The sequence below is a fragment of the Podarcis erhardii genome, assembly GCF_964252035.2.
Source record: "Podarcis erhardii genome assembly, chromosome: 1".
In the NCBI taxonomy this organism is placed as follows: Eukaryota; Metazoa; Chordata; class Lepidosauria; order Squamata; family Lacertidae; genus Podarcis; species Podarcis erhardii.
Genome location: NC_138497.1, coordinates 79,459,664 through 79,475,875, shown reverse-complemented (window position 1 = coordinate 79,475,875; position 16,212 = coordinate 79,459,664). Strand labels below are relative to the sequence as shown.

General features: G+C 38.4%; 1 protein-coding gene across 5 annotated transcripts in view; it reads left to right on the top strand.

Moving 5' to 3' along the window:
- The window catches only part of KMT5B (lysine methyltransferase 5B), a 35,011-nt gene extending 19,005 nt beyond the window's left edge, over window positions 1–16,006 (top strand). For 4 of the 5 annotated variants that reach the window (XM_081854157.1, XM_081854156.1, XM_081854159.1 and 1 more), the window contains exons 4-10: window positions 4,026–4,191; window positions 6,082–6,191; window positions 7,065–7,231; window positions 7,519–7,538; window positions 7,652–7,788; window positions 11,130–11,326; window positions 12,722–16,006. In XM_081854157.1, coding sequence (XP_081710283.1) covers window positions 4,026–4,191; window positions 6,082–6,191; window positions 7,065–7,231; window positions 7,519–7,538; window positions 7,652–7,788; window positions 11,130–11,326; window positions 12,722–14,193 — 2,269 coding nt within the window. In that variant the 3' untranslated portion in view covers window positions 14,194–16,006. Of the gene's footprint in view, window positions 1–1,905; window positions 3,803–4,025; window positions 4,192–6,081; window positions 6,192–7,064; window positions 7,232–7,518; window positions 7,539–7,651; window positions 7,789–11,129; window positions 11,327–12,721 lie in introns of those variants that run through there. The other variant, XM_081854160.1, reaches the window with a different exon arrangement.
- The last annotated feature ends 206 nt before the right edge of the window (window positions 16,007–16,212 follow it).

Genomic DNA, 16,212 nt, shown 5'->3' with positions numbered 1-16,212 from the left:
CATTCTCGTGTCGAATTAATTAATTAACAAATCCCTCCCTTACTTTCAACTTAATTATAGTAACACTCATTTTCTTTAACTTAACCATTATCGCTGTTAACCCCTATTTTTCTCATTCAACATCAATCTAGCATTCACTAATTTTTGAGTATTTCTTTAAATAGTCTTTAAATTTTGTCCAATCTTCTTCCGCCGTTGCTCTTCCCTGGTCTCGGATTCTGCTCGTCATCTCTGCCAATCCCATATAGTCAATCACTTTCGTCTGCCACTCTTTCACGGTGGGTAGGTCTTGTGTCTTCCAGTACTTTGCGATGAGTATTCTTGCTGCTGTTGTAGCATACATAAAAAAAGTTCTATCCTTCTTTAACACCAATTGGCCGACTATGCCCAGAAGAAAGGCCTCTGGTTTCTTAAGGAAAGTGTACTTGAGTACCTTTTGCAGTTCATTATAGATCAGTTCCCAGAAAGCCTGAATCCTTGGGCACGTCGGAAAATGCTATTCCCTTTTAATACCTCAAGAACTCTGCATATGCAGGCTAGAGCCCCAATAATTTTCTATCCCTTATTTGTTCAGTGTGGAAACCAATATTTTTGCTTGTGGGAATCTTTGATTGTTAGAGCTCTTCCTTTGTTTTTGTTTGTTTCCCATATTAGAACTCACTTTGCTTGCAGTAGTTTGTGGAGAGAGCTGCACAAAATGCTCTGTTGGGAGCCACCTGGAGTGGCTGGGGAAACAGGCAGATGGGTGGGGTATAAATAATAAATTCTCCTCCTCCTCCTCCTCCTCCTCCTCCTCCTCCTCCTCCTCCTCCTCCTCTTCCTCCTCTCTGGTAACCAGAGAGTTGGACTACTGTAATGAACTATAACTTCCATTGAAGACAGTTCAAATACTTTAATTAGTTCAGAATGCTGCTGCCTGACTGCTAACTGGGGCTGAGCTGTGACACTGTTGTTTTTTACCAGCACTGTAGCAGTTTCACTGGCTCCCAGTCAATTTCCAAGCTCTATTCACAGAGCTGGACCTTCTCCTGCACCATTGCTTCTGACTGACTAAGTCATCATCTAAGGTGAAATGGATGGAAACCAGGGAGAGGGCTTTTGTTGTTGTTGCAGCCAGTCTTTGAAAGGAATTCCCTGGGAGGGATTCCCTGCCACCTGTGTTAATTTCTTAATACCAAGTAAAGATCTTTGGAGTACTCCTGGATCCAAATTGGTGACTTGTGGCCTAGGTGACCTCAGTGACTAGGGGTGCCTATTTCCAGCTTTGGCTGGTTCACAGCTTCCAGTCTCTTTTAGACAGATATAACTAGTATAGGGACAGCTATCTAGAAGCAGCACTGGCAAGAAGTAAATACTCTTGGGTGTATGGTTCAAGATGCCAATTAATAGTGGAGTCCTGTACTTTATTATTATCAAGTTGCAAGCATGGGTGAATGTCTTATAGACACACTCCATAGAATTCCAAGTGGCTGAAAAGCATATTGCTATTTGTCCATGGTGAATACATATTTTTTTTAGTTCAAGATTGGGTTCTTTTGCATACTCTCTGTATTGTTTTTAATATTCAGTTAGAAGCCGCCCAGAGTGGCTGGGGAAACCCAGCCAGATGGGCGGGGTATAAATAATAAATTAGTAGCAGTAGTAGTAGTAGTAGTAGTAGTAGTAGTACTTAATCCATGATATTTTCAAGTAAGAAACACTCATTTGCAAATGAGGGTTTGCAAGAGATATTTAAGAATATGTTAGGAATTATAAAAATGAAAGAATTATTAAATGCAAACTGTCCTACATACAAACATTTAATTGAAAGCAGACATTGATAAAATATCTTTAAAATGTTTAGAACACAGTTTCACTTCCTCTCTTTTGACTTGTTTTTCAGCCCAAATAAAATTGATACTAACATTTGTTGTCACCAGACTAGAAAATATTTAAGGTTTCATACCCACATCTAAAGTCACTCTGTGTCTTGGGATATGTGCTTCTAAAAGCAAGCATTTGTTCTCAATACATAGTAGTTATATTTGATTTTTGGCTAGGATTGATGAAAGTATTCTGTACACTTGAAAATTTTGAACTTACACTTTTTTCTATGGCCTATGACAAAAGGAAAGGACAAAGGGGGGGGGGACTTCAAGAGTATATTGAAAATGATTTTGTTTAGCAGTTGTGCAGTGCGATCCTATGCATGTTTACTTGGAAATCACATTGAGCTCCATGGACTTGCTCTGTAGAAAGTGTTCAGGATTGCAGCCTTAATGCTTCTGACAGAAATGTTGGGTCGGGTGGCTTCTTGACCCCAGTAGCTCACACAGGGAAACTAGACTATAAAACTGCAAGATATTAATAGATTTACACTGCTAGTTTTTGAACCCAGGTAAGTCCTTTATTCTAATGGTTGCAATTTTAGAAATTTGTATTTGTAATGACAATGCCTGCCTGTTACCACCTGAAATCTTAAGGTTCCAGTTTGTAATAATTTATTGTAGCCAAACTCTTCTTAACCTTCTGTTTTAGCTTTCCTCAACCTGATGCCCTCCAGACATTTTGGAGGACAATAACTTTTATACCTGACAACATGGCCAATGGTTACTGCTGTTAAATATTTGAAAGTCTCTTTCAAACTTCCCCAGCACTGATCTCCTAAGCAGGCCAGGTTCTTTAATTGTAAAGATAAAATCCCCATTCCCATAGCTGTTCTTGTGATTCATCTTTACATCTGAAAGTCAACAGCAACACAGGATGATATTTTTAAACAACATTCCAGCATTCCAGATGTGGCTTCCCCAGTGTCTTGTCCAAGGGTACTGATGTTTCCCTACGCTTACTGGAAACACTACACCCCAATGTGTTCATTGACTGCATTTACCTTTAGCGTCATCTCATAGGGCCATATCCTGACCAAGATCAGCACTTCCTAACTTCTTGGTGTGCACAAATTTCAGCAATACATTCCTTTTCCTCTCTCAAAGTAATTCCTGAGACTGTTGAATAATGTAGTCCTTGAGGAACTCATCCAGTTTATTCTTTGCTTGTGTTAGTAAAACTGTCTGATTTTCACTAGAAGAAATAACTTTTCTAAGGAATGAGGGCAAGAGTTTTGGAATCTTCCTGTGGCAGACTACATACCTTAGAAATGTGGCCATTGTTTTGAATTTGTGCCTAGAATACCAAATCAGTTGCACAAGATTTTTGAATTCCACTGCTGGTGTCAAGAGGGAGACAGAGTGCCTGCTTGCTTGTAACCATTTTTGGCTATTGGTCTGCAATGCTATGTCTGCATTCTAAGATTATACCTGAGGTGGTCATAGATTGTGGGGATGATGCCATACAAATTTACAACAATCTGTACACAGATCGGGGCCATGCCCAGTTTACAGCTTTGCTTGCTTGGAAATGTAATTTCTTAAACAATGTTACATGGAATGAAGCACCACTCAATACTTAGAGCTGTGTTGTGTGTTAAGCATCTTTAAGGGTTGGTGCCAATGGCTCTAATTTTGAGGGTGAAGAGTGTTGTTTCAGTGCTGCTAATCCCTGTAACCCAGATGTGTGGGATATGTCAGTCTAGACTGCTCTGCTGCAAGACAACATGACTGACAAGAATTGGCACTGGTTTTGTTTTGTTTTGTTTTGTTTGTTTGTTTATTTATTTATTTTGGTATTTCTGTGCCGCCCCATAACCGAAGTTCTCTATGTTACATCTGCACAGCTGGCTTCCTACATGAGTGCAGGTGCCTCAGAGGAAAAGACTCTTGTCATTCCCATTAATGGGACACTTCCAACTGTTAACAGCTGCCAGGTATGCTGCTTAGAATACAACATTCCAAATAAACATCTCCACAGCTCTGTAAATAAGGAATCTAATAGCTGTGTTTCTGTTACATTTATTTCCTTTAATACTCAAGAGTTGTGTAGAGCCTGCTGATGGCAATGTTCATTTTCATTTATGGCCCTCTCTCAGTGATTGCTCTAGACATATATAAAGTAAGTAAGCGAAACATGATTAATATCTTGCTTTTTAGATTTCGACCAATAAAAGGAAGGCAGGAGGAACTGAAAGAGGTGATTGAGCGTTTTAAAAAAGATGAGCACTTGGAAAAAGCCTTCAAGTCCTTGACATCAGGTGACTGGGCCCGGCACTATTTTCTTAACAAGAACAAAATGCAGGAAAGATTGTTCAAGGAACATGTAGGTATATTTATACTTAATCCAAGTCCAAGTTAGTGTTTGGTTTACAACGTGTTGTGAATGTTACTCAACTGAAACTGCTTGTGTTGTCTACCCTTGCTTTTAGCTTCAGCAAATACTGCTTTGGATTTTTTTAAAAAAATATCAAATTGATAGAAATTAATTTAATGGAAATTTATGGAGACTGTTTTCCATACTTAACTGGCCAACATGGTCGAAGCTATAATGGTCTGTAGGTACACCACTAGTGTGAAGGGACCATGAGGGCCATCTAGTCCAACCCCCTGCAATGGAGGAATCTTTTGCCCAACGATGGGAGAAAGATGCAGTCGAAAAGACTGTTCAGAAGGAATAATAGGAAATAATTTATTATTTAGTAAATGCCCTCCATAGTTACAGATAGGTGCAGATTGAACACTGCCGATTGTTTAACCATGATTAAGTGTTTACTGGGATTATGTCTGCACTGCCCCCAACTGAAGGTATATATGACATTGAATTGATGCATTAAAATAATCAGGCTACAACTTTGCCTTGTCAGTAAAGTGTGGTATTTATGTAGGTTTTACTCAGAGTGTACACATTGAAATTAATGAACGTGAGCCCATTAATTTCAGTGGATCTGCAGTGAGTAAAACTAGTTGAATGCCACCCTAAATTTATAAGTATTGTAGTGAGGTGGTGATAAGTTTTCCACTAAAAGGCCTGGAGACTGAATTGAGGGGGGAAATGAGGAACTCTGAAAGTACTTTAGAAAGATAAGACCTAGTACTCAATGTATTGTATTGAAGCTTATTTTTATTTTTTTATTTTTTTATTTTTGGAAGCATAGAATTTGAGTTCCAAGCCATAGATCTCTGGAGAGTTCATTGTTATACAGTACTTGATGTCTAGACTAAACCAGCTTCGGATATCTTGGGCTAGGATATTCAAGAATGAAGGCCAAACTCTTCAATTACGAAGATACTTTCCATCCTCCCTTTCTCAGCATAAGAGTGAAGGACAGCACTTTTCATAAAACCGTAGAGTTGGAAGGGTCCCTGAGGGTCATTCAGTCCAAACCCTGCAATGCAAGAATAGGCAGCTGTCCCATATGGGGATCAAACTTGCAATGTTGGCATTATCAGCACCATTCTTTAGCCAACTGAGTCAATTTAAGGACAATGTTAAAGGGGTTGTTTTATGAAATCCATATTTAGCCTGTATTTTTCTTCAGTGTAAAGTGATGTGAAGTGAGTTTGTGAGAGAGGATTGGCCACATAAAAATAATAAGCTTGTACACCAGGCATCCCAAAACTCGGCCCTCCAGATGTTTTGGGACTACAACTCCCATCATCCCTAGCTAACAGGACCAGTGGTCAGGGATGGTGGGAATTGTAGTCCCAAAGCATCTGGAGGGCCAAGTTTGGGGGTGCCTGTTGTACACTCATCAAACAACAATACAGTGGTACCTCGGTTTAAGAACAGCCCTGTTCACGAACTATTCGGTTTATGAACTCCGCAAAACCGGAAGTAGTGTCCTGGTTTACGAACTTTACCTCAGTCTAAGAATGGAATCCGAATGGTGGAAGGGCAGCGGCAGGCCTCATTAGGGAAAGGGCGCCTCGGTTTAAGAACAGTTTCGGTTTAAGAGCAGACTTCCAGAACGGATTAAGTTCATAAACTGAGGTACCACTGTATAACATAACAGAAGCAGCAACTCTATCTCTGCAACCCAGTAAAAATTGTTCCATAACTGCAACACAGAATAAGTGTATTTTTAAGGTCCATTTTAAAACTTCTGGTGCTTGTCTAATCTCATTTGAAATCAAGTTGCCAGATGTGGAACAACTGATTCACATCAAGTAATGCAGCTGTTCTGGATAATTTCTTTTCTTTCCCCCCCTGCAGGTATTTATTTATTTACGAATGTTTGCAACTGACAGTGGATTTGAAATATTGCCATGCAATCGGTATTCATCAGAGCAAAATGGAGCCAAAATAGTTGCAACAAAAGAGTGGCAAGTATTGCAATAATATTAGTGCTACACCAAGTTCTTGTGATGTTCAACTTCTGATATGAAACTTGCTGATGGGGGAGAACGTGGGGGACTTGCTTTCTATCCCCCCCCCACAGTTTTTAATGTTTGCTTGCAGCCATTGTTCCTCAGATCTGCTATCTCTTCTTCAGTGCTACTTTTTTTATTTCTTTGAGTGATCCCACCCCATCAAGCATGCATCCACCCACGTTTTGGAAGCATATTCCAGTGCCCAGTTGGACCAACTTTACCTGCTCTGCTATGATACATTAGTTTTTTTACCACAGTGTGGTCAGATGGGGAGCATTCTCTGGGGATTGTAGGAAGCTGAATTACTGTTGGAAATGACATGTACTAGAAGTGCAGTGAATTGCTGGTTACAGTGGTACCTCTAGTTGTGGACATGATCCGTTCCGGGGTGCCATTCGCATCCTGAAAAGTCTGCAACTAGAGCGGCACTCCTGTGCAAGCACGGAGCATGATAGAGCACTTCTGCGCATGTGCAAAGCACGCAGAACGCTTCTGCGTGCGCACGGCGAAACCTGGAAGTATACACTTCCGGGTTTGCCATGTTTGCAACCCGAAAAGCCACAACGTGAAGCAAATGCAACAAGAGGTATGACTGCAGTTGGAATTGTTTCACTTCAGAGATACCATGTACAGTCTCCTGACTTTTTAATAAGAAGTTATCAAAAAAGATTTCCTTGCCTAGCCAGGGGGACAAGTGAACAAACAAATGTACAGAATGCAACTATATTTCATCCCTTTAAAATATTTTTATGCTGGAGAAAGACTGCATTAATAAGATTTATTGTTTGTTCTGTTAACGAAAGAGTTTCTTCCTTCATTTGTTAGGAAACGAAATGACAAAATAGAGTTATTGGTGGGTTGTATTGCTGAACTCTCTGAATTAGAAGAGAACATGCTGCTCAGACATGGAGAGAATGACTTCAGCGTCATGTACTCAACACGGAAGAATTGTGCTCAACTGTGGCTTGGTCCAGCTGCATTCATCAATCATGGTAAGTAAAAAAAAATACAGTGGGATTAATTGTTATATTCAGGACTACTTTTAATTTTTTCTTGATTTGGAGTACATTTCTCTCCTGTGTTTTATTAGAATGATCTAGATTACCTTTAATGTCCTTTTAAAATGTGCAATATTTTTCTTACTTAGTGATACACCTAATTGTTCAGTTGAGTATTACCATAAGTAAATTAGTATGAAACCTTACTTTAGATATTTGTAACTATTCATGTTCCAGGTCTTAATCAGCAGTTAATTGATTTTCTTTTGTCCTTTTTTCAGACTGCAGACCCAACTGTAAGGTATGTGGTCAGGGTTTTAAAATCCTCCAAACTAGCTTTTTAAATATATGGATGTTTTAAAATTATTTTTGATTAACTGAGTAATGCTACATGTCCCTTATTGCCCTTCATAGTTTGTGTCAACTGGCCGGGATACAGCATGTGTGAAAGCTCTGCGCGATATTGAACCTGGAGAAGAAATTTCTTGTTACTACGGGGATGGGTTTTTTGGAGAAAATAATGAATTCTGTGAATGCTACACATGTGAAAGGTATGTTCTAGTCATGTAAACAGTGAACTGAGATACAGTGCAGTTGCACTGTACACCTGCGTTGTTGATCTGTGCGTGTGTCAGCTAGTCTTGCAAGAACTTGACTTCAGCATCCAAAAGTAATTCCCCCTCCATAAGAGGTACATTGATATCTCATGCATTCTTGTTGAATCCATCTGTGAGCCCTTCTCTGATGTCCTCCAAAGAAGGACTGAAAAGAAAATTTGTGAAAACTGGACTGCTGTGAGTAGCTGGCATTTGAATTGTTGCTTGAAATTCAAGCACACTCTGTGCTTGAAGAATTGCCATGAGTGAGGTATTTCATCAGTGCCAAAACACTAGAAAAGAATGGTAACTTCGTAGATTGCCCATCTTCTCCCCTCTCTCCCACTACCACAGTAGACATGTAGAATTAAGTGTGGGAAGTAGCTCCAGAACTCTTTCTGTATAATTCCTATCTCCTTCTCTGCCATGGCTCCCAGTTCCTACTCTAAAGGCAAATTTGCATGCTGTGTCAGCCAGGTTCTTGAAAATCAACCCAAGAGTGATCATGCTTGGGATCAAAAGAGCTGTTCAAGCTCGCATCAAGAGCTTCTGTTAATTCTGGAATTTTTACTTTTAACATAGAAGAGCTGATCCCAATGCCATGTTGCACAGACAGCTTTGGAAACCTCATTTGCAAACAAGCTTCACAGCTCTCCAGATTTTCCATGCAATGTAGTATTCAATTTGCATAGAATTGAAACTTTGCCCCCTCCAGTGTACAGTTATTTGAATCTTTGCATGCCTCACACATTAAATTAAATCATACTTGAGCAATGCTCTTGTTTTACCCAATTCCTTATTATTCTATAATGTGTGCCCATTAAATAAATAAGTTACACTGTACCATTTTTCAACTTAATACTAATAATTTTATTATTTGTACCCCGCTCATCTGACTGGGTTGCCCCAGCCATTCTGGACGGCTTCCAACAAAATATAAAAACACAATGAGACATCACACATTAAAAGCTTCCATAAAGCCTTCACACATAGTTGTTTATCTCCTTGACACCTGATGGGATGGCATTCCATAGGACGGGCACCACTATCAAGAAGGCCCTCTGCCTGGATCCTTGTAACTTCACATCTTGCAGTGATGGAACCACCAGAAGGCCTTTGGAGCTGGACTTTAGTTGCAGAGGTAGTTTAAGATCCCTTGGTTCAGTTAAAGTAAAAAAAAATCCCAAAAAACCCACCACTGCTGCTTGAAAATTTTGATTCTGATGTCACACTATTTTCACTATGATGATTTAGCTGTAGTTGCCTTTTCTTTCTTTATCTTCATCACTACCACACATTAAGAGAGGAAACTGCAATTTAGGAAAAAAAATATGCCCCAGTGTGCTTCCTCTACAATTTTTGCTCTGAGCTACATAAACTGTTGTTTCTCTGGGGCCACTTCACATGTTGCAGGAAGTGCCACTGTGTGTATCATACTATCTTTCGTGAAATGTGAGAGCTGTGTTTGACGATGTGCACATAGTACTGGAAAGCTTGGAAGCCTAACAACATTTGTATACCGCTTGATTGTAGTAATTTAACAGTAAAGGACAGTAAACATGTGAACATCTACATGTCTTGTCACCTGAACAAATTGTTTTAAGTCGGCACTGAAAGGACTACTGGGCAATAGAGTGGCCAGTAAACCAGCAGCAACCCCAGTTGAGCTCTCTGGCCCAACACCAGGGCCCAGACCCTCTAAGTCCATCCCAAGATAAAGAGGTTTTCTGGTAAAGGAGTCTAGCCTGGTTCTGTACAGGGTACCCAAATGGGCACAGCTTAGACAGGTCAGACGCACCTCGCTCACCCAGCCAGGTCTTGGTAATATTTGCCAAAACAGCCCCTTCATACATGATCAGGTAATGAATGAACATGGTCTTCCTATGGACTGACCTGGAATTCAGTAACTGCCCCACCAGATCAGTGGGCTCAATGGATAAACTGCCAGTAGCTTCTAGAGGAGTAGGAGGGCTAAAATGGGGATCAGGGACCAAACATCTAGGCCTCTGCCACAGATGAACAGCCTTTCCACTCCAGCTATACCTTTCCTTGCCCACCATCACTGATACTGGGACAGCATCTTCATAACTCTCTGCTACCTGCCTACCCAGGCGCATTCTAGCACCATCACTTGGTATCACTACATACAGCTGAGAGATTAGGACCACAGATAATGAACAAAGGACTGGTAGTAGGCACATCCCACACTATTAGACAGAAGATAGTAATGCATGTATATGCATATGGTCAAAAAATCAAATTGTGGATCCTGGGTAAAAGGAAACTTCACAGAGAAGCCGGCATTTCTGTATTTTGTAAAGTTGCTCATAGTAAAATAAAGGTATGAATTTTCCTACTCAACATTATCATCCAGAACTTGGAAATAAAGAAGATGGTATTAAAATTTGCTTGAATTGTTCAGTATATGTTCAAGGTGTTGTTAAGAAGCCATGTTGCTTTTAAAAAAATGAAGGTACGAATTTTCCTACTCAACGCCATCATCCAGAGTTTAGAAAATTTGTTTTCCTTTATGCATTCGCTTCCCCAAGGATGTGCATACCTTCATGCACAAAGAGCAGAAACCTCTTTTTCATATGAAAAGTAATTTTGATTATGTTTCCTGATACTATGTCATTATTGTCCTCTATAGATACTTACTTTGAAATGGAAGCTAAAAAAAAGCCTGTTGTTTTGGATTTTTTTTTTATTTTTTGGAAATGTTTTTCTTTACCTCTGGCATGCAAATGTACACATTTCCTAGTGTCCACACTACATTCATTTATAGAAACACAAGTAGGATGAAAGAGTATTCTCCTATAATGAGGGGTGATACTGAGATCTAGGGAAAGGAGCTAACATGAAACAGCTCCTTTTATTTAATTTCATACAAGAATCTTCAGGTACATACGGTTTCCAGGTGGTCTCATCAAGGTGTAACTAGATTGTTCATGCAAACATTGTTACACTAGTTGCAGATTCACATCAAGGACAAGCATTGGTTCCAATTTCATATTTAGCAGGTGTTGATAGATATAGTGTATTCACTTGAGATTTATATGTTTAAAGAAAGGGGAAATAATTTCAGAAAAGTATGAAGAATCCTTTCCTGTAATTTTTACTTCAAGTAATTCCTTCAAAATTGTAAGTGGAATGCTGACAATGTTGAAATGTTTGCATGAGCTCAGATTTGTCTAAATATGTGGTATTGACATGGGATTCAGAATACTGTTTCATCAGATATCATTTTTTATTATTGCTATGCTGAAGCTATTCACATGTTCTATTCTCTTTTCTAGACGTGGAACTGGTGCTTTTAAATCAAGAGTGGGACTGCCTGCTCCTGCTCCGGTAATCAATAGCAAATATGGACTCAGAGAAACAGATAAACGTTTAAACAGGCTTAAAAAGTTGGGTGACAGCAGCAAAAATTCAGACAGCCAGTCTGTCAGCTCTAACACTGATGCAGATACCACTCAGGAAAAAGCTCATGCAAGTAAGCAAGGGGAGCTAACTTTTTGAAGGTCTTTTTTCTATGCTTGTTGTCCTATAAGAAGACACAATTTGGGCTTTTCATTAGAACTTTTTTCATTCAGAAGTCAAGGGTTGGGGGGTAGATTCTGTTCAGAAGTATAACGTGCTGTTAGACCTCTGAAAATTTATGTGAGTACTTAGAGCGGAGGGTTCCAGGATATATATAATCAGTGCCTCAAAATGTAATAAAATGACTAACAGTTTGTACTAAAAGGGTTTTCCCTATCGTTATAATTATCAGTTATAAATAAACATTAAAAATTACAGAGCAGTTTTTGACTTGGTGTTAAGTTAGCAAGTTGAGTAGGAAAAAAACATTTATCCTTACAAATGTCAGCTATTTTGGTAGTATTTCTAATTATACTCTTTGCCTGTCACTTAAATAACCATTCAGTTTGTTTTCATTGTCTGGCAATAAATCATCATAATATGTGAATCATAGAGGGTCAGAAATTTAAATTTGTTCAGAGCCATGAAACGGTTGCTGTCATGATAAATCAGGGATAACCAACGTGGTACTTTCTAGTTTTTCTTGGACTACAATTCCCATCAGTGTGGCCAGTGCTCTAGGATGGTGGGAGTTGTAGTCCAATAACATTTAATGGACATCATGTTTGCTAACCCTCTGCTAAATCAATGTTGACAACTGAGAAGTGGACAGAATTCTTGGAGCCTTAGACACAAGAAAGACATAAGGATAGCTTTTTCCGGTATGAAATTACAGGCATCCTAATAATGAAACACGATGAGTGTAGATAAGCCCAGAAACTTGTTCTTTTTTTAAAAAAAAAAAAATATCCATGAGCAGACAGATCTTGTATTTTATCCACAGGCAGAACACAGACAATGTGGTATCTCAAAGTAATTCTAGTCCATTAAAAAGAAATAAGTGCATAGTAAAACGGGAATTCTTATGGCTCTCTCTTTTCAGTGCTTAAGGAGAACTGAACAGATTGCATGCAGTTAGTTTGTGATTACTGGTACAGTACTTTTTATAGTTAATAGGGTTATACCAATGTAAATTATTGGTGAATAACTTGGGTTAGGAGCCAAAATTACAAATGTGGCTTAGGAATAGCAGACATATGTCTTATACTCTCCTGGATAGATTTGCTAGTGATTTTTAATCACTATTCATTAATATTTTAACCATATTTTCAAAGGTCTGCATAGGCAGTATTCAGTGACTTTCTGTGGACAGTTTTTGATTTAGCTAAACTTCAACACTGTGTGCTGTATGTACATATAATAGAGCCCCTGTTTAGATTCAGAGGAAATGTTATTACTACATGCTAGCAATCAGGCGTGAGAAATAACTTTGAAAGAAAATCTAACTTTATTCTGTTTACTCTTTCAGCTAACCGCAAATCTATTGGTGTAAAAAAGAGCAGTAAGAGTAGAACATTAACAAGGCAGTCTATTTCAAGAATTCCAGCATCATCAAATTCTACCTCATCCAGACTAACTCATCTAAATAATTCCAGGGTACCAAAGAGATTGAAAAAGCCTGCAAAGCCTTTACTTTCAAAGATAAAATTACGAAACCAGTGCAAAAGGCCAGAGCAGAAACATGCATCTCGAAAACTCGAAATGGGAAACTTGGTTCTGAAAGAGCCTAAAATCGTCTTGTATAAAAACTTGCCCATTAAGAAAGAAAAAGACACAGAGGGACCAGTAAAAGTTGCCGTCTCTGGGGGCTGCTTAACGAGGCATGCAGCACGAGAATATAAACTAAATTCAGTGAAAGGTGCTCATGAACCTGGGGAGATATCACCCTGTACGTATATAACAAGGAGGTCGATGAGAACACGAATGAATCTGAAGGAGACCTCTGACTTAAAGCTTGAACCAAATATGCTGAATAGCTATAAAAACCATTTGACTGGCGTGAGAACCGATAGCTTGGAGGAGCAGTCTCTTGTGATGCACGAGAGTGAGCAGGCTCATGGGACATCACACAAGCGGGAGGGTAGGTGTCAGAAGAGTGACAGGGTTGTGGCCAAAAAGAAATCCCGACAAGGCAGACTGGTGAAGCCATCTTTGAAAACGGAGGAAACTGATCCTGCACACAACTTGTCTGGCAAGGACAAAGTGCCAGATTTGATCAGTTCACGTTCTGACCTAGGAGAGATGAACAATGTTGTGGATTCAGCCGTTGGCTATAAAGACTGCATCCCTTCCTCCGGTGGCTGCTCCATTGTGACTTCGGACACTTTCAAAGTAAAGGACCGTTTTAGAACTGCAAAAAGCAAAAAGAAAAGGCGAATCACAAGGTATGATGCACAACTAATCCTTGAAAACAGCTCTGGGATTCCCAAACTGACCCTTCGGAGGCGGCATGATAGCAACAGCAAGACAAACGACCAAGAAGATGATGGCATGAGTTCTTCAAAAATAAGCATCAAACTTAGTAAAGACCATGAAAAAGATAATAATCTATATGTAGCAAAGCTTAATAATGGGTTTAACTCAGGATCAAGTAGTAGTTCAACAAAATTAAAAATACAGCTAAAGCGAGAAGAAGAAAACAGGGGAACATATTCTGATGACCTCCATGAGAACGGGGTATGTTGTAGTGATACTCTTTCTCTGTTAGAGTCACGAATGGAAGTGGATGATTATAGTCAATATGAAGAAGAAACTGTAGATGATTCTTCATCTGCAGAGGAAGAGGAGGAGGAAGAGGATGAGTATGATGATGATTTTGAAGATGATTTTATTCCTCTGCCTCCAGCTAAGCGATTAAGGCTTATAGTCGGCAAGGATTCAATAGATATTGACATTTCTTCCAGGAGACGAGAAGATCAGTCTTTAAGGCTCAATGCATAAGCTTACAGGTCTTAAACTGAACAGGATGTCCATTTTTTAAAAAACAAAATTCCAATTAATTATTCCTCAACTGATGAACTTTCTGAAAATGTTAGTGGAAGCACTTCTTTATTGTTTATTCACTTATATCAACATAATATTGTAGAAAGTGTACAGCATACTGACTCCTTAAGTCATTTGTGCAGATTTTTATTGTACTTTTTAATAGCCTTCTTATGTGCAATTCTAAGTTAGAAAAATGCTCTATTGTAAAATAAAGGCTCAAGCAAAATTACAAAAATGCCATCAAATGTTTCCATGCAGGTTAATTAAATCACAATAATGTGGCTTCACAATTATTTTTAATCCGTGAGAGCATTATTTTGCTCTTACATCTGACTAAACAATCTTAAAAAAAAATCATAGTAGCAGCCTATTTAAGGTTTTCTAGTATGTTAATATCACCAGCAATGAACTAAAGCTTTTCAGTTTATTTGCTAGATGTTTTCCCCCTTGGAGTTTGTCAGTTTTAACACTGTATGCTGTCCCCAGACGTACTGTTTGTGGCCTTTGTTATAGTAGCAAACCGTTGGTTTGAAGTCAAATTGATTTCTTTAAAAAAAAAAAGGTGTTGACAGTTTGCTGACTTTTAGTACATTATATGTACAAAGGTAGCAGTATGCAGAATACCAAGTTTGGATATGGTGTATTTATTTCTTGTTATGTAAATTAAAACACCTTGTATTTAACACTTTTTCGATACTTTTAGATAAAATTGTTCTTTGCAAGAATGATTGGTGCTTATTTTTTCAAGAACTTGCTGTGAAACAATGTGATTACAACAGGCAACATTTATCCAATGAACTGCAGCTATCCGAATTGGATCCTCATAGTTTTCTGTTGCACTTGTAAAATGCTACAAGGAATTTAAAGAAACCTATTCACTTTAACTTATGATAGTTTTATGAAATTTAAAAGAAAAAACCTAAGTCACAGCTTTTGTTCTGTGGTGATCTATAAAAATGTTTGTCTTTTGAGATCCAGTGTAAAGGACTGAAAAAATGTATATGTTGTAAATATTTGTGTGTTGTGAGAAATTTTGTCATAAAAATTGATAACTTACAGAAGGGTTTTTAAGTTTAGAAAAACATTCATGCCAATAAATAGGAAATTATAAACCTAGTTTTAAATCATTGATTTTTTTAAAAAAAGTTTTGTTTTAGCTCACATTTTGAGTTGTGTTTTTTTAAGAAGTTCACTTTTTTAGAACTAGAGTGAGAAATTAACTGGTGGAGAATTTAAGGATATAAGTTAACCATTTATTTGAAAGCACATCTCAAATGGTTTGAAAAGACAGTTGAAGAAGAATCAATCAGGGCTGCTCAGCTTTTACAATTCTGTGCACTGAAATTCACACAGAATCTTAGATACAGAATTTCTGAGAACATTGGCTTGCTTTCTACAAGTTTCTACTTCACACAATAATGGATATATGTTTACAGGCAGTTTTTACCAGTCGACAGATCTATGTGCACTCAAAAATGCAAATTGAGCCCTCCATTGAAATGAATAGGGGAGCTCTTCTGAATGGGGAAATTGTGTTCTCGGGGTAAGCATCCCATAACAATAAGCAGTTGTTTAATTGGAGAAGGCTGTAATATGTGGTAATCAGTGAGTCTGTGCACAGCTGTCTTCTCCTCATTGCTTCCAGTTATATTCCTTTTCCTGTACATTACTTATGCAAAAAACAAACAAACAAAAAAAAAACCCTACAAAAATTTGGCCACTTTCAGACCAAATTATTGATCTTGTATGCAATAAATACATTCACATATTTGGGTGGTGTATTACTTTTTTCTAGCAAAAAACAACAACCTGATTTCCTTGGAGCAGAAACTGTATTTTTGATTGAATTATTATGATACTTTGGCATAATAGCTACAACAGTGCTGCTGCTACTTCTGCTGCTGTCAGAGTAGCATGGGAAGTTCTGGACAAAGCAGAATATGTTCACACTTATATAGGGAAGATCCACAACAT